At 33.5% G+C, this 20,913-nt stretch overlaps 1 protein-coding gene across 5 annotated transcripts in view; it reads right to left on the bottom strand.

Annotated features, from left to right (window-relative positions):
- na (sodium leak channel non-selective protein na) overlaps positions 1-20,913 on the bottom strand; it is a 99,998-nt gene that overhangs the window by 70,555 nt on the left and 8,530 nt on the right. For all 5 annotated transcript variants that reach the window (XM_072537786.1, XM_072537787.1, XM_072537788.1 and 2 more), the window contains 4 exons: positions 11,194-11,325; positions 7,579-7,727; positions 7,085-7,332; positions 1,303-2,019 (listed from right to left, as the gene is read on the bottom strand). In XM_072537786.1, the coding sequence (XP_072393887.1) occupies positions 1,303-2,019; positions 7,085-7,332; positions 7,579-7,727; positions 11,194-11,325 (1,246 nt within the window). The remainder of the gene's footprint in view (positions 1-1,302; positions 2,020-7,084; positions 7,333-7,578; positions 7,728-11,193; positions 11,326-20,913) is intronic.

Here is a 20,913-nt window from a genome sequence, read left to right as displayed (position 1 = left end):
GAGCTGAATAGCTGATTTTCTGTAGAATTGTGTTAAGATTTTCATATGTCTCTTTCATATGGACTGAATGAGCAATATGAAGTGAAATATAGGTGTTCCCATTATGTACGAGTACAGTTTTTAAACTTGTTTTTGAAGAGTCTATAAAAAACCTCCAATCATCCTTATTATACTCAATAACATACTCATTCAGTAGACCACCAATATCATGACAGTAAATCAACTTCCCTTCATGTCTAAAAAACTGAGTAAACTGTTGATCTCTGTACCTGTATTTGTAAATAGATGCATCAGGCGACAAGTAATTCTTTTTTACCAAGCCATTCTGATTTTTCCTTTGATAAACCCAAATCTCTTACTAAGTCACCTAACAACAACTGTTGTTGTAAATCTTCCAAAGGACGCTGAAATTCACCATCACTTCCTGGACCACTTTCATCAGATTCTGATTCACTAGTATTTAAAATGTCATCAATACGTAGAGGAGACTCAGGGACTGATAGTTCAGGTCCATACTCTACAGGACGGATATCAGCCGGCAGGTTAGGATAAACAATCACTTTTTTATTTTTGAAGTTATATCCAGAAACATCGACAGTAGAAAACTAACGATTATTTGAATGATTTTTTTGCTCTCTCCATACCATAGGCACTGCAAATCTGAAAGCTTTTTTTCTATCTTCGACTGAAAGCTTTTTTTCTATCTTCGACCATCTCCTTAAATCCTCAACACAAACATAACATACATTGTAAGGAGCCCAACCTTTGTCTTGGTCACCAATTTTCATACCAAAATATGTAAAATACACCTCTTCTTACAAAGTCAGTAAAGTTTTTCTGATGTTTTTTAATAAAAAAATCACCACATATGTAACAAAAAGTATTTGGACAGTTTTTACAACCGCGACTAGCTATATTTAAAAGCGTATGAGTCAAACACTGAAAAGTGAGGTTATGTTTATTAGAATAAAGAAAGTACACAGCTGTTAATGAGGAGGAAAAGGAACTAAGAGTGTTGTACAATTCATTAACAGATTTCGCAGCTCGTTAAACAAAATAAAATGTAATTATGCAATTTTAAATGTTAAATTGTGAAAAAATGGTGGGTGATACAGCATTTTAATATGATTTTCGGACTCAACACACTAAAATACATAATATAGAAGTAATTTTATTTAAAAAATTTTCCATCGTTCGCCTATGTTATTTGGTTTGTCTAAAAAACACTTTATTAAAAAAAATGCTTTAATTTTAGCTTGCTCGTTTCTTTTAAAAACGGGTAGTGAGGATAATAAAACTTACCAACGTAACAAACAAATGATATAAAATAAAATATACGGCAACTAGCGGCGCTAACATCGATCTCGTCCTCAACATTGTTTCATCCATCACTTCGACCCAAGCTTCCTGCGTCAATATTTGAAACATAGACATAAATGCTTCGGCAAAAGTTTCAAATTTAGCAAAATCCAGAAAACAAAATAACTGCATCGAAATACTAGAAGAAATTATTAGCAAACACATAGTAAATATAATTAGACTTCCCAATTTTTTTCCAGGACCAAAAATTTTATAAACGAAGTCTTCTAATAATGGCGATGCTTTAATCAGCCTTACAACTCGTAGTACTTGAAAGTACGTAAAACCGGTCATATAAAAGCCTGGAATAACATGGATCGTAGTGCCGATAGCCAACAACAACTCGAATTTATGAATGGAATGTTTCCAGTATCCCCTCCATGCCAAACACCAAATTTTAAAAATAGTTTCCAAATTCAGGAGAGCTGTAAATCCCAGTTCTATGTAGTAATATTTTTCGTAAAAGACATGTCTAGGCCTTTCGTCGTGCTCGAACCGCATTGTGGCTGTAACGATGCCATTTGCTAGTATTACGCACATCACTATAAGTCGGAAATGGGGAGATCTTAAAATTTTATGACAAAACTCCGGCGCTGATCCGCTATGCTTATTTTCGTCCAACGTAACGAGTCTCCATCCTCTGTCGTCACCAATCAATATCTAAAAATGTAAGAAATATATAAATTTTATTGAATTATAGCCATGAAAAGAAAGATACCTTTTTCTAAACTACTAACTAAACTATTTGTCAGATTAGGAGCCGTTTTCAAAGGAAAAATTTTAAATACAGTTGTCCGTTGATAATCCGACAGGTATGGGACCAAAGAGTCTCGGATTACCAAAAGTGTCCAGATTACCGATGGTGACTATATAGTTGGCATCGTTTTGCTAGTAGTAGCCTACAATATTCTTAAATTTTATGAGTAAAATGATAGCCAGATTAATATGCAAATGAAACACCCATTTCGACTAACTAAAACATCTTTATTAAATATGGAAGCTAATAATTTTAATGTACATACAGTGTGTAAATAATAACTTATAAATATTATACGTACTAACAAAATGCAGCAACTAACGTTGATTCATTATGGACGTATGTAAATACATACTGTGCTCACACTTTGAAGAAATCTTTGATTGTCTTTTGCTTTTTCTTATTTAGACAGTCTGTCATTGCTTTTTTTTATATCTCACATCTATTTAACATCAAACTTTTTTTTACTCATAGCAAAGTCATATGCTCTCTCCTCGCACCAATGCATCAAAGTGTTTGCAGCCAATATAGCATCATCACAGTTGACAGTGAAAGATTTTTCATCCTGTGCTTCCTGGGTCACGTGTTCATCAGATTCTGTCATTTATTTAATTATTTAAAGCTTCTCTTGATTCTGATGAATTAGTCATATCATTGCAAATTTCAAGAGCAGCATCTAGTACAACTTGCAGAGGTTGGTCATTGGATTCATTGTTAACTTTTATTTTAAGGAGTGGGTTGTTAGGCCAAATATTCTTCCACGATTTAATCAGTATATTAGACTTGAGTTGCTGACAGGCAAACGTAGCATCAATAATCGCATCTTTGATGTTAAAGTTTTTCAAAATTGAAGTGATGTCAGCATTTTGTTGACTTACAATATCCACAAGTTGTTTCTTGTAGTGTGCCTTGAGAGTTTTATTAACGTTTTGATCCATGGGCTGAATCATGCAGTAGTATTTTTCGGTAAGTACAATGCCTCGATATATCCATTGGCAGTTTCGATTTTTAATTCATCCTTATCAGGATGTCCTGGAGCATTGTCTAACAAGAGGGAGGCTTTCACTGGCAGTTTATTTTTTCTTAGCTCATCTTTACTTATGAGACAGAGCTGTTCTTATACCAATCAAGAAAAACTTCTTTTGTTACCCAGGTAAGGCTTAGCCACATGATAGTTTCTCAATTTTCAACATTCTTGAAGGCATGAGGTTTTTTGGACTTACCCACGATTAGCAATTTCAATTTGTGGGATCCTGATGCATTCGCGCATACCATGAGAGTGAGACGTTCTTCCTGAAATTTTCTACCAAAAACTTTTTTTTTTCGTCTGAAGTGACAAATGACAAATTTAGACCGGTTTCATCAGCGTTATAAAGTTGTTCAGGAATTAGGTCTAATTCGGTGATCTTTTTGCTCAAATTTTAAATAAATTCAGATATCTCAGACTCATCTGCACTCAACTTCTCTCCACTCATCGGCAAAAATCGTATTCCGTACCGTTTTTTAAGTTTTCAATCCAACCTTGACTAGCACGGAAATCAGTTTCCTTTATCCCCTGTTTATTTCTGACAAAAAAAACTGAGCTTTATTTTTTTAAATATCACCTGAAATAAAAGCTTGTCTGCCTCATTGCTGCTTAAAGCAGATATGCAGAGATTCTTCAACATCGGGAAATCATTTTAAGTTTTTTTTTTGTCCTTAGAATCATTATCTAGAGATTTCATGAATTTTTCGATTTTGTCTTTGTTTTTCATAATATCGTACACTGTATCATCACTAATATCATAGAATCTAGATATCGCAGTCGGAGTTTCACCACACTCGCATCTCTTAATAATATCCCATTTATCTTTTAGAATCAGTGCGTTTTGTGCTTTCGTTTTGAACTTGTGCTCGCCATTGAACTGAACTTTCTAAACGAGTTAAATAAGAGTTTGGCACTATGTATTACTGTATCTAAACACCCTATCGAACCGAACTGCTCGCGAAAACACACGAAATGAAGCATCCGGTAAGAACGAGATTCATGTCGCGACAGATTTCAATACAATCATACATGGCAGCAACTTTGAACGGGAGGTGCGTCGGACTAGTGAGCGTGTCGGATTGCAAAACGTCGGAGTATCAAGTGTGTACTGTATTAACAAACTTTATTTTAGTATTTATTTTTAAGAAGTGTATTTTTCGCGGACATGTTTTGTAATAGTACATGCTTTCTGCGTTTATATGCCATGATCTGAAATTATTTTTTTTACGATTTCTTTGCAGCAGATTGAAGCAGATATTAATAAAGCGCTATTTAGAGTAATGATGGGACGTAGTTGTAGTAATTTACTACAGGTGATTTAACCACGGTAATATAGAAATCACGGGTAACTACCGCTCCTAACTTAAAACACTGTTATGACATCTCACCAAGATCCTATCATTGCTTCTCGATTCTTGCAGATTCACTACATGTTATTTTCTTTTGGCTAAAAACCCGGGGAATTAAAGCAAATGAAATTAAATCTATCTATGTCGCATACAACCTACTAAGAGGTGCCTGTCCAACTGTGACCTTAAATGGTCAGTTCTTGTAACAAAAAGAAGATGCAAAATATCTGGGAATCCATCTGGACCGACGATTAACTTGGAGGGCACATATATTTGCTAAGAGAAAGCAATTGGCTTAAACCTTAAGAAATTATACTGGATGTTAAGTCGTAAATTACAATTGACAGTTACCAACAAATTGCTAATTTACAAAGTCGTACTAAAACCGATATAGGGCTATGGAATTCAATTGTGTGGGACAGGATCCTCCAATATCGAAATCCTACAAAAATTTCAGTCCGGAGTAGTTAGGATTATCATAAACATTTGATAGTACGTAACTTACAGTGTTATTGCTCTTGATCTTAAAATAAAATCTATCACAGAAGAAATATCCCACTTCTCCCAGAAGTATAACATAGAAAATCACCCCAACGCTTTGGTTCTTCCCTTAATAAGATATCCAGTCCAGCGACGGTTAAGAACGCATCTTGTATGTGATCTGCCTGTCAGATTTTCGAACCTTAGCACTATTCTATAGTGTAATGTTGTATAGTAGTTAAGTTTCCCTGCCTCAACCTTAGAAAAGTAAAAGGAAACTCTGGACAGTTTAGCTAAATGTTTTGTTACTGTTCTTAACATTTGCCTATTAAAAAATTTACAGATTGCAAACTAAAGGGGATGTTTATTTAAAAAAAATGTTTCTCTTCAAATTAATGAAAACGATAAAGAAAATCTAATGTCGGTAAAATATCCAAGAGTACCGTTGTCCACTCCAGAGATTACGCATTTTTTTCTAGTTTTGGTTCAATATAACTAAAGAAAACTTGACACCTTGGTGACTGCAAAAAATCAGTCGTTTCAAAACACACCTTCAAACAACACCATCAAAAAGTTTTCTTAAAAAAAACAGAGGTGCTTAGTAGTATAAACTCATTATCTAAAAAAGTTGAGAAAGCTTATTAAAATTCAAAAATAGCCAATAACTTTAATAGTAAAAGAAGAAGATCTGTATATAAAAAGTATGTGGGTCTCGACGCAGACTCAATAAGTAAGGAGAGTGGTGCATCCAACACACCATTAAATTGAAATAAATCCAAAATAAAGCAACCCAAATGATCATGGCGAAATATTCGATATTGATAAAAGTGTAAAACGAAGCTAAATATCTAGAAGTGGTACTTAACAAGTTGGCTAACGTGTACTTCACTTATAAAGAGCACAATAAATAAGATGAAATATCCAGACCAAGTTAGCTGGACTAGAAAGAAGAAGTAAAGTCAGATTCAAAACAAAAATGAGACTTTATTAGTAGCTTTGGGATAAACATGTAAGACAAACAAAAAATGATACAGGCAATGCAAGACAAGTGCATAACGGCAGCTGGGAGGATTCCCTACTACGTCGTCAATAAATATATTTAAACTAAAATAAAAAACTAACAAAACACAAAGGTATTACAAATGATTGCTGAAAATGCGCTGAAGATATACACTGAACTAATATATCACTCTAAAAATGATTTTTAATAAAGATCCAGGAAAGGGATCCATTCACCGGAGATTCAACTTTCGCCTAGGTCCATGTATAGGCTAGATGAAGTTTGGAATAATTAATTATGTGCTCTGTGAACCAAAAACTACGATTTGGTGGATGCGCTGATAATAATTAACAACTGCGCCTGCGCCAAAATCTAAGTTTTATTCTGGTTATTTTTTGAGCGTTTTAAGGTAAGGCTAGTCGACTAAAATGATAGACGAGCACACAAGAAATATATACGAAGAAAGATAAACAGGATAACGGGAGTAAAGCGCATAACGCTACCTCGAAAAGCAATCGGGCTAACCGCAAAAGAGAAACAAAGGGATTTGCATTTTTTTTTTCGAGGTAATTCTCAAACGTCAAAAACGACAGCAGCCTCGCCACATGTCTGAATATTAGCGTGTAGCGATGATTGGTAAATTGGGGGTTGTGGCAGACTGTTTCTGCAGCACGAGACGTTGGAAGTTCACTCCTGGATCCCGGTCTGTTCTGTTGTGCACGACCTCCTCGAATCCCAGATGTATGGTTTCACAAGTCCATCCATCTCTACGAAGCCGGGATTTGTTTTTGTTTAGTAAGTGACCAGAACAAGGTTCCTTGACATCACCGATGAAGACATGAGAAATATGGGAATACGGGCTTGGTGGAGAAAAGCGATGGATATGAACGACATGAGAGAAATTCTTGAGGAGGCTAGGACCCACGCAGGTTTGTGAAGCCAGAATGATAATGATGATGTAGTGAGTGCCTGGGTATTATTACTTCCGTCTATTGATATCTAATTCAAAAACAAATAATTACAGACCACAGCTTGTAAAATCTTTTTTCAATATTTTTTCTTGTAACAAAAAAGTTCACATATTAAAGAAATAACTATTTTTAAACTAATACCTGAGAAGCAGTGCTGTTTTGAATATGTCCCCGTATACCCCACATTTGTTGAAATTGAACCCGTATTTCGTTAAAAGTTTCAGTGATAACAGCTATGAAAACATTCTTGACCAACCAAGCTAGGAAGAAAATCATCGTACTGAAGTATAGAACTGCTCTCCAACCAGGTAATGAATCGATCGCTCTGTACATTATAAAAACCCATCCTTCTTGTGACGCTGCTTGGTAGACGGTAAAGAAGCTGGTAACTAAAATAACAAATTAGAGCATGAAAGTATCGTAAATCCCAAAAGCAGATACAGAACTTTTGATCGTTTATAAAAATTTCTATATCTTCAACTGCAAATAATCACTTTTTTTAATTGTTCTTATATTATGATATAAGACCAAATAAACATAACTGCTTACTCATTCAGGAACCATAACATATAACCATAATTTCACCAAATAGACTTTACATAGAAAAATAATAGCTATTAGTAGGGAATATTTACCGAATTCATCAAATCCATTAAAGCCGATAATGTACCGGGAAACTCCCTCAAGCTTCATACATTTCATTCCTTCAGGACATTGATAGCCAGACGAAGGATCCAGAGAACAATATGTGTCAGGTATAGCTAAACTGTTGATTGTTATTTCTCTAAAAAGATTTTAAGCATATTATTAAAATCAAAAGTTAACAGATTTGTGTTGTTGATTTTGATGTATTTATAATTTCTGTGTCATCAATACTTGTGTTTATTAGCGACATTATTAGTGAAATTTAGATACAATTATAAGTTAATTTATAATTTCTAAAATAAATGATTTTTTTACATTATTAAAAATTTTATTAAAAAATTTGACTTCCTGATAGCAACTGAGTCCTCCAGATACTTCATCTAAGTCCAGTGGAGTCTTACGTTGCCATGTAATCAATTTCTTTTGTAACTTAAACAACATAGTTTATAATTTAAAAAAATGTAACTCAAAGTTAATCTAACAAAATTTAAAGGATTTTTACCCATATATTTAGTGGCTTCAAACATGTTCACCCATATAGCACTGATGATGGAATAGTTATTCCGAAAACATTCTGTGATGTAGTCTGATAGGGTTTTTATTATTATACCTTTTATGAAGGAATTTTTTGAATAAAATTTTTGTGATACATGCTATACAGATAACTACAGGAATTTAGTTTCCTTGTGGAAATTAACTTGTCGTTAACCCTTTCAGCACTGAATTTTTTTTTAAAGGTAAAATCTTCCTGTTGATATTTTTTTTAATTGGACACCTAAATAATACTGAAAATATTTTTTATACAATTTTTTGACCCCTAGTTTTCATTTTTAAATTGGTGGCAACTGCCACCAAGAGGTTATTAAGGCATAAATAAACATAAAATTATATATAATATTTTATTACAGAAAAAGCATGTATAAAAATATATTATGTTTTATTGACGTCTTGTATAATAACTTTTGAAACAATTTCTGTCTTTCAACAAACACAGAAAGACGTTACAATTTTCACACATTGTGCGTGATCGTCCGCTGCATCCGTGAAAACTGCAACGCTGTTCGTGACCTTTTCTAGGAATTGGCCAGTGAGAAATTTCATCACATCTCACTTCGCTGACAAGTTGTTGCTGTTTCATTCATTTGGAAGGTTTATCTTTTACAAACGTAAATGGGGAACTTTCAGGGGAATCTCTAGGAAAACTTCCAAGTGACTTATTTAAAGGACGACCACTTTTTGGTGTTCTCAGTGGAGCTTTAGAGAAAGCTAAAGCTTCTGCAACGTAAAAAGTGAATTCCAATAAATCTATTTTCTTATTTTTAGGTTTATTTTGATTGTCACGGCGATAATCCAACCATGAGTTGCACACTGCTACATTGAAATAGTGAAACATTACCCGTACAAGGAAATAATTTTTATCCACGCCATCCATACTTTGATTGTAAAGTTTAATTACTGCTGGACGTTCAACTTGTATGTTTTTGTTTTTTTATCCCAACGTTTGACAATATCAGTAGGCTCTAAGCCTATAAAATTTGAGGCCATATTTACGACTTTGTTATCGAACTATCTAACTGCAATAGTATTTTGATCGGAAGTAATTTTCGAGTCTGAACTTCCTCTTCCTGATAATTTCAGTTTTTTTTCTGAACGAAGTGTATAGTTTCCCACGCCATTTTGTCTAATGGTTCCAGCAGCAAATATTCCTCTCGTGTGAAGTAATTTTAGTAATTCCATTGCATTGAAATAATTATCAAAGTAGAGCTTATATCCCGAATTATCTAGCAATCTTTGCGATAAATATAGAACAAGTGAAGTTGTAGCATTGTGGTTCATTTCTACTGACATAGGTATAATGTAGGTGCGCATTGATAAACTACCGATCGGTATATTATTCCTGATTTACTACAAAAATTAAATACTTTTATGCCCCAAGGATTTGATTTGCCTCTAATATACTGTTTCAGAGAAAATTGCCCATTAAATGGTATACTTGTCTCATATATGCAGTTATTTTCTTTAAGCATTAATTCTTCGCAACGTTTTTCAAAGCTGGTAATTATTTTCCTCACTTTCCAAAGTTTATTATTCGTATTCTTGTCAATGTTGACATCTGAGATATGTAAATGATTACGTAAACTTTCAAATCGGTTTCGGGGCATACCGATATCTTTAATAAAATGGAATTGTGTACGGGGAGCCCAATAAAGTCTTAGCCTCGGAAAATTAATAATTCCCATTAAATGTGCAGGGCAACCAGTCGGAGTATCCCATTTTCATCAGTACTGAGACTTTTACTATTTTTGTAAACAGAATAAGAATTTGTTTTTTTTTTTCAGATAACTCTTTGAATATTTCGGGTGGAAAATAGCACGAAAAATAATCAAATGGTGAATGGTCTTCTGAACTGTCACTTTCATCATAACTTAAATTACTTTCACTTGATCGATCGAAAATACCATTTGGAGGTACAACTTTTCCAGTCTTCCAGATAGTTATTTGTTTTTTCACTTTTTTAGTCTTTTGAGGAATTTCTTCTTTTTCTAATGCTACTTCATCCTCATCTGATGTTGACATATCAGCCTCTCCATAATCTGGATCTCCATCATCTTCTATATCAGAACAGTCATCGTCATCATTCAGGGCAGATAATGATTCTTCTGCTTGAACAAGGGTCACATCAACTTCAGTTTTCCCTTTCCCGTAAAATACAATTGTAGGAACCTCATCTGAAAAGAATTCATTTTTTAAAATCTTATCATAAATTCTAATCTATTTAATCCACTTTTGTAACCGTTACCACCTACTGGTGGCATTTGCGTACGCCTTTTATAGGACTATAAAAATTTAAGCAAATGCAAAAACAATTACAATTTATTCTTAAATGAACTTTTCATAATGTTAGTTAGTAAATACCAACAACTACATGAAGTTTTTTTCAACACAATAGCAATATTAGAACAAAAAAACAAATACTTACCAGGTGAAAAAGGATCACATTCACCAGCCATTACTTCAAGTAAACCAACAAAACCTGTTTACATTCCAAATGACTCAAATACAAATAAATCATCTTATATAGGGACTGTAGCCGCCCTCTATTAGAATTATGTTGAAATAAAATAAGTCATATCACAGATATCTGTGCCGAATTATTGGCTTCGTAATTGCCACCGTCAGGGCCGAAAGGGTTAATATAATTAAAATATTATAAAATAAAATTATCCTTCGTAAATAATATTTATTTAATTAAAATCACTTTCCCTACTTTTTATCTCGTGTGTCCAATGGGCACTTCTGGTCAGTTACGTTAAAAAACATTAATTTTATTTAATTTCTGTGCAAAAGAAAATACAAATACAACCCTGATTCGTGCTTGTGCACGTCGCGTCGTAATATCGGCGCGCTTCTATCGTCCATAGAAATACGTAGCCTTCCGTTCTTAACGTGAAAAACTCAATAGGAAATAAGTACATTATTTGAAAAGGACGAAATTTATGAAACTTTGCAGATGCATATAACGCATACAATGCCGAATAAATCGAAAAATTATACATAAACAAACAAAAACAACCTTACTTTAAATTTAAAAATAAAGTGTATACTTTGGTTCGGCAGTATCGACTGTGACGCAGTGGTTTTTCAACTCTCCAAAAAATTGCACTCCCAATAAGCCATACAGTGACATGAAGAAGAGGAAAAATAATGTTACATTGTAGATTTGCTGACTCGACCGCCTGAAAGGTAATAAAAATATTCAATTAAGTATCAAAAATTATTTTTTAGACATAAGTTCAATTCACCAAAATGATTAACTGTAATAAAACAATAAAATATCCTAATGTCTCTCTATCTTAGCTAAAAAACATTTGTTGGCTAGTAAAATGCTAATCATATCGTTAGTGATAGCGTAAAATCTTTAAATGACTATAAAATCTTTGATCAGGAACAAATTGAAGTTCTGGTTATACAGGAACAAAATGATGTTCTGAATGTAAATAAAATCATCATCATCATCATCATTCTGGCTTTACAATCCTGCGTGGGTCCTAGCCTTCTCAAGAATTTCTCTCCAGTCGTCTCTATCCTCCCGCTAAGCACGTACTCCCATATTTCTCATCTCTTCATCGATGTTATCATCATGGAACCTTGTTCTAGGTCTTCCTCTTCTTCTCTGACCAATGGGTCTATCAAGGAGCCTTTTCACAGCTGGGTCATTTTGTTCCATCCGTATTACATGCCCTATCCACTTTAGACGTCCTCTTAATATGTTTTACGATATCTGGTTCCTAGCATATTCTATAAAGTTCAAAGTTGTATCGTCTTCTCCACACTCCATTACTTTTCTGTCGAAAGATCCTAACATGTTTTCATTACTTTTTGTTAGAGTCCAGATCTCTGAACCATATGTTATGACTGGGCGTATTATTGTTTCGTAAAGTTTTATTTTAGTATTTCTCGATATAATTGTGGAATTAAAGAGGAGATTGAGTCCAAAATAGCATCTATTGGCCGTGCAAATTCTGCAGCTTATCTCTGCAGTAATATTATTTTCAGTGTTAAGAAGCGTTCCCAGATATACAAATTCGTTCACTGCTTTGATGACGTCGTTTTCTATAACAAGTGGTCATAGGATTTGTGGTTGCGTGCTTTTTTTTCATATACTTCGTTTTGTTGGTGTTAATTATTAAACCCATTTTTGTAGCTGATTTTTTTAATGTCATATACGCCTCTCTTACAGCGTTTTCCGTTCTCCCAACAATATCGATATCTTCAGCATAGGCAAGGATTTACACTGATTTATTATATATTGAACCAATAGTTGTGATTTGTGATACACGTATTACTTTTCCCAGAGCCAAATTGAACAATATACTGGAGAGAGAGTCTCCCTGTCGAATTTTAACGTTTTTGTTTTAAAATGTTCACACAGTTCCCTCTGAATTTGTACTTTCTATTCAACTTTTTCAAAAGTTACTTTTGTTAAATTTACAAACAGATATGTTATTCCTAGCTCTTTCATTGCTTTGAACATTTCTTTAGTCTATAAATATGTGATCAGTATCAATGCCATATCCCAGTGTTTTTTCTAAAATTTGTCTCAGGGTTGCAATCTGATGAATTGTCGATTTACCAACTCTGAAACCAGCCTGGTATTTTCCTACTATTCGTTCTGCATATGGTGCCATACGGTGACATAATAATGTGGAAAATATTTTATACACTGCATTTAGAAGCGTAATTCCTATGTGGTTAGAGCATTCAAAGATATCTTCTTTTTTGTGTATGGTGCAAAGTATTCCAATATTACAATCATTGGGGAGGGCTGCTGCAATGCCATTATGGTATTCTGGCCACCTTCTTTATATAGTTCAGCTGGGAGATTATCTATTCCGAGTGATTTGTTCCTGGCTAATTTTTTAACTGCAACTTTAATTTCAAAAATCGTTGGTGATTCCTCTTCCCTCTCGTCTGTTTCCCGTACCTCATCTCTTTTGTAAGTAAAACCGCCAAACCCAAAATGACCATTTTATTAACACTAACCCGGTTTACTAAAACTTTTCATTGTTTTAAAGATTTTTATACAGAATAAAGTTTTCACATGTTGAATTTTTAATATATAATATGTATCTATTTTTATTGCATAATTTTGTCTGTTGTCTCTTAGTACACATTCCATATTTTCCAAAAAGGGGCGGCAACTCAAAAATTTGTTCAAAGGAATTTTTAAATTCATCACTAGACCTATGTCAAAACAAGAAGTTTTTAGTATCCATATTTAAAATTCATGGGATATAGGATTAAAACATATACACTAGTATTTTGTGATTTGTTACGTTGAAACCAAGTAAAGTCTGAAGGTATTCGTTCTCCTTTTTTAAATTTTCTCTTGTATATTTACCACAATCATTCTTTTTTTTTACAGTGTTTGTAGTATCTACAAATCCATAATTTATCTGAAAACTTGTCATAACATTTTCATCTACTTTTGAAAACAAGATATTTATTTCTTTATCCCAAAAGTGTGTCGCACCTTCTGCATCAGTATAGACATGAGCATCATCTTCAAAGCCTTTAGGTTTAATAGGCATTATATCTTTAATTTGTTTTTGGTGGTTTTAGATGGAGTGAAATCTCTACTTAAGAACATTTTGGAAATCATACATTGTTTCCATTGTCTCTAAAGCTCTTAGTCCAGTCGTCATAGATATGATCTCTAAAAATCATACAAACAAGCTGAATTTTACTGAGAACGTCAATTTTAGTACCTTAAAAAAGGTGCAAAAAAGTTTGCCCCTCCTCCCCCGGGCTTTGTCCCAAAACCCTTCTCATAGGGGGAGGGGGCGGAAAACATTGATTTATCATGAATCTGTACGCACTTTTTGTCTAGAATGAATGGTTCTCTAAAAAAAAACGATTGAATCGTCCGACGATTTCAAATGTCAGTTACCCGCGCGAAATGATTTTTTTTTATTTTTGAAATAAAATTTGTATCAATTCGACGGTAAAAATTAGATATCTTTTAATCAAAGTATCCTATCTACAAAATCAAAAAGGGTTTTAAAAGTGAAGAGGGCAGCTTTCGAATGCAATGTTTGCATTTTTCCGCGAATGAAGTGTTATAATTCTCATGAGATCAATAAAATTTATGACTTCCATTGACCAGTCGCTATGAATTTCTATCGTTAAAGCCCAATCTTCAAAACCATCATCATCATTTTGGCTTTACAACCCTGTGTGGGTCCTAGCCTCCCCAAGAATTTTTCTCCAGTCGTCCCTATCCATCGCCTTCCTCCGCCAAGCACGTATTTCGATATTTCTCATGTCTTCATCGATGTTATCTAGGAATCTTGTTCTGGGTCTTCCTCTTCTTCTTTGACCAATAGGTCTATCAAGGAGCGTTTTTCTAGCTGGGTCGGTTTGCTCCATCCGCATAACATGGCCTACCCACCTTAGACGTCCTATCTTTATGTGTTTTACGATATCTGGTTCCTGGTATATCCTATAGAGTTCGAAGTTGTATCGTCTTCTCCAGACACCATTTTCATTTACCGCTCCATAGATGCGCCTTAGTATTTTTCTTTCGAAATATCCTAACATGTTTTCATTACTTTTTGTTAAAGTCCAGGTTTCTGAACCATATGTTAGGACTGGGCGTATTATTGTTTTGTAGAGTTTTACTTTTGTATTTCTTGATATAACTGTAGATTTAAAAAGGAGATTAAGCCCAAAATAGCATCTATTAGCCGTGCAAATTCTGCGGTTTATCTCTGCGGTAGTGTCATTTTCAGTATTGACGAGCGTTCCCAGGTATACAAATTCGTTAACTGCTTCGATGACGTCATTTTCTATAACAAGTAATCTTCAAAACCTATAACATTAAATCTTGGTTTTGAATTTTAGCAACAAATATGTGGCATTTGAAATATGCCTAAAAAACGCTGAATTTAAACATTCACATCACAAACGATATCACGTCACAGAAAATACTTTACTACGTCACACTTTAAATAATACAATAATATTGCACAATAGTGTAATTAACAAACAAAAATATAATAATAAAAATAATAGTTCAGGCACTTGAATGATATGATTTAAAACAATCCAAACACAAAGCCACTTTACAGTCTACGCACTCTATATCACTGTGTTTCTGTAATCCCGTTTTTGAGCACTGCTGGAATCATCTTCACGTGGTTTTCTGCGGCAAATGACTTTTGAAAATACTCCATGTTCAATGCTTGCCCAATTTTTTTTCTCGTAGAAAAATCTTTTATAAGACTGGTAGCCAATTTAGATCTATATTCAAGGTGAGATATTGCTTTTATCTACTGTTACTTTGCCTAAGGGATTCTTCATAAAGTATGTAAGAATTTACTATGAATGCGTCAAAAAGTTAATAAAATAACTTTATCCACCATCGATAACTTTTCCAAGCTACTGAGTATGTCTACATTCGTTGGTCAAACCGATCAACACCGCCCATACACATATTGTAGTATACAATGGCTTGAGGACAACGGATGTTTTCTCGTTCTCCGGTTTTTGATGTTTTCAAAAAAAAAACAGTTCAACAACTTCCACTTACTTATAGTAATATCATTGCAGATAACTCCATCAATTTCACCCATTTTCATTTTTCTGTCATCTACTAAATGTGCTTTTGGAACATATTTTGGTGTTTGTCTTACTGTTCCACAACTAAAATGACCTAGTTCTGACAATTTATTCATAAGAGGAAGTGTGGTAAAAAAATTGTCAAAGTACAAGCAGTGTCCTCTTTTTTCCAACACTTTAATTAAATTCAGTATAACTCTTTCCCCTAAAGTATTTTTTTTTATTTAACATCCAATGTTTATTGTAATCTGTCTCATTACAAACAATAAGCAATATGTTTAATTTATGTACAATAACATAGTGGGAAGCTGCCCAGTGGCGAGCACCCAGGTAAAATATAATATAAATATCATCTATGATATAACAATTAATTTAAACTTTCACTTAACATAGTTTAATACAGATAAACATAACTGACACACATATGAGAATTACAAGGCTAAAAACACAAATTAAGGAAAGATTTAGAAAACACCAGAATAGAAACTTCTTATTTCACCGCACCATGACACTATGCTCTATTTCTCCTGATTTACTAGAGGTCCAAAGGGCTGGTCGTTTTAATCTTCTTACGTGTGAAATGTTGAGCAGATCCGTGACCAGCGGATTTGGATGGCAGGATAGTCTGTTCTTGTATACAGAGTTTACAGCAGATATTGCTTCGCAAACTGTTGGTAGCTATAAATCGTGGTGTAATCTGTGGTTCGTAATATACCAAGGGGCATTACAGATCTGGCGCAGTACTTTCGATTGAAAACGTTGAAGTTTTGTATGTTGTTATTACTTGCTGTACGCCAGATTTGTGCTGCATATTGCCATACCGGTTTTAAAATACATTTATATATCAGAAGTTTGTTCTCCAGGCTAAGATTTGATTTTCGACTCATGTACCAATACATTTTCCTGTAGATTAAGATGACTTGAAGGCGTTTCTTCCAGACGTGGATGCCCCAATTAAGTTTGCTATCCAAATGGATTCCTAAGTATTTAACGACGGTATTAACTGGTAGTGGAGTGTTGTTTATAGAAACTGGTGGCGCGACACCTTTTTTTAAAGTAAACGTTATTTGTGTTGATTTTAAACTGTTAACTTGGACTCGCCACAGCTTAAGCCAGCTCTCTAGTTTAAGTAGGTGATTTTGTAATACCTGGGCTGCTTCAGCTGCTGTAGAATTTGAAGCCATGATAACTGTGTCATCGGCATATGTAGCGATTGTTGTATTGGTCGTCGTTAGGAGATCTGATGTGTATATTAAGTAGAGGGCGGGTCCTAGTATGCTTCCTTGTGGAACTCCGGAACAAATTGGAAACAGGTTAGTGATTTCCCCACCTCTTTTGACTTGAAAGAATCGATCTGTCAGGTAGGATCTTAAAAGTGAACTTATGGGATGAGGAAATATAGATTTAATTTTGGAATGCTTGAGAGACATCTAGAAAAGCAGCAGTACAGTAATTTTTTTGTTCAAGCGAATTTCTGATAGTCTTTATCACCCTATGAATTTGCTCGATAGTACCATGTTGTTTCCTAAACCCAAACTGATAATTCGGTAAAACATTACTGTCATATAAAATAAGCTCCAGTCTTCTCAGAAAAAGCCGTTCAAATACTTTGGATATAATAGGCAACAAGCTAATAGGGCGGTATGAAGATATTTATGTGTGATCCTTATTAGGTTTTGGAATAAGAACAATTTGAGCAACTTTCCATTGGAGTGGAAAATAACCTGCTTTTAAAATTGAAATAAATATATAAGTAATTAAACTTATGCCTTCGTTGGGTAGATTTTTTAGTACTAAACTAGATATTAAGTAATATCCAGGTGACTTTTTAATTTCCAGATTATCAATTATTTCTTTGATTTCAGATTTCTTAACAGGTTTAATAGGTGAAGCCATTTGATATGGTGCATTTACGACTTCATGGGTAGCTTGTTCTTCTTCAACTGAGACTTCCCTCTGATGCTGTTGAAATACCTTGCATAGATGATTTGCAAAAGTATATGCTTTATCTATGTCAGTTTTAGCCCAAGTGCCATTTTGTTTCCTGATTGGTATATTCATTTGTTCGTTGTGTTTAAGTTTTTTTGTTAGTTTCCACAGCGAATAGTTTGTATCATCTGCAGGTGAGAGGTTCTTTAAATATTTGTTGATTCCACTGTCTTTATGTTGGATCAATTTTCTTTTGAGTAGTCTGAAGTATGTTCGTTAGTCCGTTCAGGTTCTCTACCTTGATATACCTTAAAATTGATAAGGTAACCTGTTTCAGCACATGCCATTGCACAAATTTTTATAAGCCTCTTTATGGGTTTCATTGGCATATACTGGTTCAAAGTAGTCCTTTCTTTAAAGATAACCATAATTTCATTAATTGAAATATTTCTGCTCGGAGAAAAATATTCCATAAAGTTTTTTTTTAATTTTTGAATAAGAGGTCTTACTTTATACAACTTGTCAAATTTCCGAGTTCCTCTGGCCGGTATTTGTTGGTTATTCAAATTCTATTCAAATGGATATATTTTAATATTTTAAGAAATCTCTTTAGAGGGAAAATATTATTAATCCTTTCATTATAAAAATTTGGATCTGCAGACCAATATTTTTTGATAGAAGGTAAACTATTAAATCCCATTAGAATTAAAATTCCTAAGAAAGCGTTCAATTCTTCGAAGTACAAATCTAAATTTTTGATGGCTTCAGCAGCATATAAATTTGACTGTTCTACAATGTATTGTGGTAAGGTGTCATTGAAAAAAACATTAAAAAAACTTACTGGGTCTTCAGCAGACGGTATCACTTTCAAACTCTTGAATTCTGCATAATTACAATTTTTAAATTCAATATGTATTCTTGGTTATTTAGACCACTCCTTAAAATCATTGGTAACATCGAAAATTGCTTTATCTTCACTTGATGATGAAGCATTCATATTTTTGTTTTGAGAGGGTTTTTCTTTTTCTTTCTCTTTCGGCTTTTTACTTTTTCTACGTAGAGGCTTGTTAGACAGTCGCCTAGTTACTACGTCTATTTTGGCTGTACCACTTCCAGACGGAGTAGACGGCAGCTTCTGCTAGAAGATCTTTTTGATGGTGTGTGAGGTTCTACTACATCCCCAGTATCTCTGGGTCCCCTTCAATCTCGGAATGTTCAATTGATTATCCTTATATCATATAATATTTTGGCCAACTATTCAGTTGTAAGGCCCCTCTTCCAATACTGTATATCAGAATAGTTTTCGGACATCTGAAAAAAACATGCATGTTGGGGTATTGTGCAAAATATTTGCTGAGCGCAAATAGATTGGTTCATAATGTATAACAAAAATGTACAAAAAAGACCAACACAACATACGAAACCAATTTAGCATATTTGTGATGGTTATAAATATTTATATTTTAGAGGAAAGTTTGAGGTTACATTTTTATAAAATAGGTATTATATTGAAAATAATTTTCAATTTTATTTACTTTTGATATATCTTTTTTATTCTGAAACTATTGCATAGTATTCTTATATTGGTAATAAAAAAAACACTTACCTTTTATAGCACTCCATAATGGTCAAATTTTGAAGAAAAAATAACAAAACACATTCAGTCACGTGCTAATTGCAAAAAAGAAGCACACTAGAATTCACTGGTACAAATGTTGTATTACTACAATGTTTACAAGTTGAGTAAACGTTCCGATATTATAGCCATCTATGCATTACTTATTAAAATACAAGTATAGATGTAAGTAGGCAGAAATCTGATTTATACTACTCATTTCTTCTTCTTGATGTGCCTATCCGTTACGAATGTTGGCGATCATCATGGCAATCTTGTTATATGTTGTATTGAACCAGATTCTGACGTTATTTAACCAAAATGTTCTTCTTCTTCCTGGGCCTCGTTTTCCAAATATTTTTCCTTTCAGGATGGCTTGAAGGAGAGCTTATCTGGATTCATTTCGCATAATATGTCCGAAGAACTGTAACTTTCGAGATTTGATGGTGGTCAGTACCTCTCGGTTCTTATTCATTCTTCTGAGGACCTCCTCATTTGTGACTCGGTCAGTCCACGGGATCTTAAGCATTCTCCGATATAGCCACATCTCAAATCTACTACTCATTTACTCTGGCGAAAATGTGTGGTACAAGGGTAATACCAGAGATACTTAAAGAGTTAAGTTCTTTAAAATTTGAATAAAAATCATTTACATTTTCATTATAATCTTATATTTATGTTTTAACACTTCATTTTGATTATCATTATATTTCATTATAATGGATTTAAAAAAACAAAAATGTCTTGTCGAAGGGGACTCGAACTCAAGCCATTACGAAAAGTAAAAAAAGTAAATAGACGTGAAGATAACCACGTTTTAGTGACGCCAATCCAAAGGAGCATATATAACTGGTTGCATGTGAAAATATTTGTTGTTTTTACTATTCACCTTATAATTTCATCATATTTTCTCGGCTTTTAAACTTTCGTTGGACTTCTACAAATATTTCTAAATCAAAATTATTGGCCCGTGCAAAAACATCATACCGAGCGATAAGAAGTATTCACTTCAAACAGTGATTTTTTACCAGTTCCTCTCCTTAGAAGTGATGTAGTGCCACTAAGTGCCCCCCTTTAAAATTAAATGTCTGTTGTGTCTTTTTGAATGACAAGTTGTAGTTATGGCACACCCACAAATTATATATCTACCTTCATTTAATATAATAGAGCTGTCTGTTCTAAATAAATAATTCAATAAATTAACACACATCTCCAAAATATACCTATTGAATAAATGTAAATAACTTTTAAATAATATAACAAAAAACAATCTACACAATGCCTACTTCCTAGTTTATTTGTTAGTATCTCTCCCCTCAACAACTTTCTCTCTAATTGTTAAATAGTTACAATAAATCCGACGAACATCACCAGTTTACCAATGTTTTCTAAAACACTAAATGATAATCATTGTATCGGCATGGAAGTAGTATTTATTAGTTATTTATTTATTTAATTTCAATTTACTAGATTGTTTGGTGTCACTTATTTTCACTTTATCTGTTTTAATCAATTTTTAAGTCATATTTAATAATCACAGACATACAATATTGGCATAGTTGCTGTAATTTCTTAACCAGACAGTTTGTATCTTCTTTGAGGTTCCGAAATTGACATTCTTAGCAAAAATCAGCTTGTTCGTATAATTTTTAGAGGTTCC

The sequence above is a fragment of the Diabrotica undecimpunctata genome, chromosome 7 (genome assembly GCF_040954645.1).
Source record: "Diabrotica undecimpunctata isolate CICGRU chromosome 7, icDiaUnde3, whole genome shotgun sequence".
In the NCBI taxonomy this organism is placed as follows: domain Eukaryota; kingdom Metazoa; phylum Arthropoda; class Insecta; order Coleoptera; family Chrysomelidae; genus Diabrotica; species Diabrotica undecimpunctata.
This window is presented reverse-complemented; position numbering and strand designations above follow the sequence as displayed.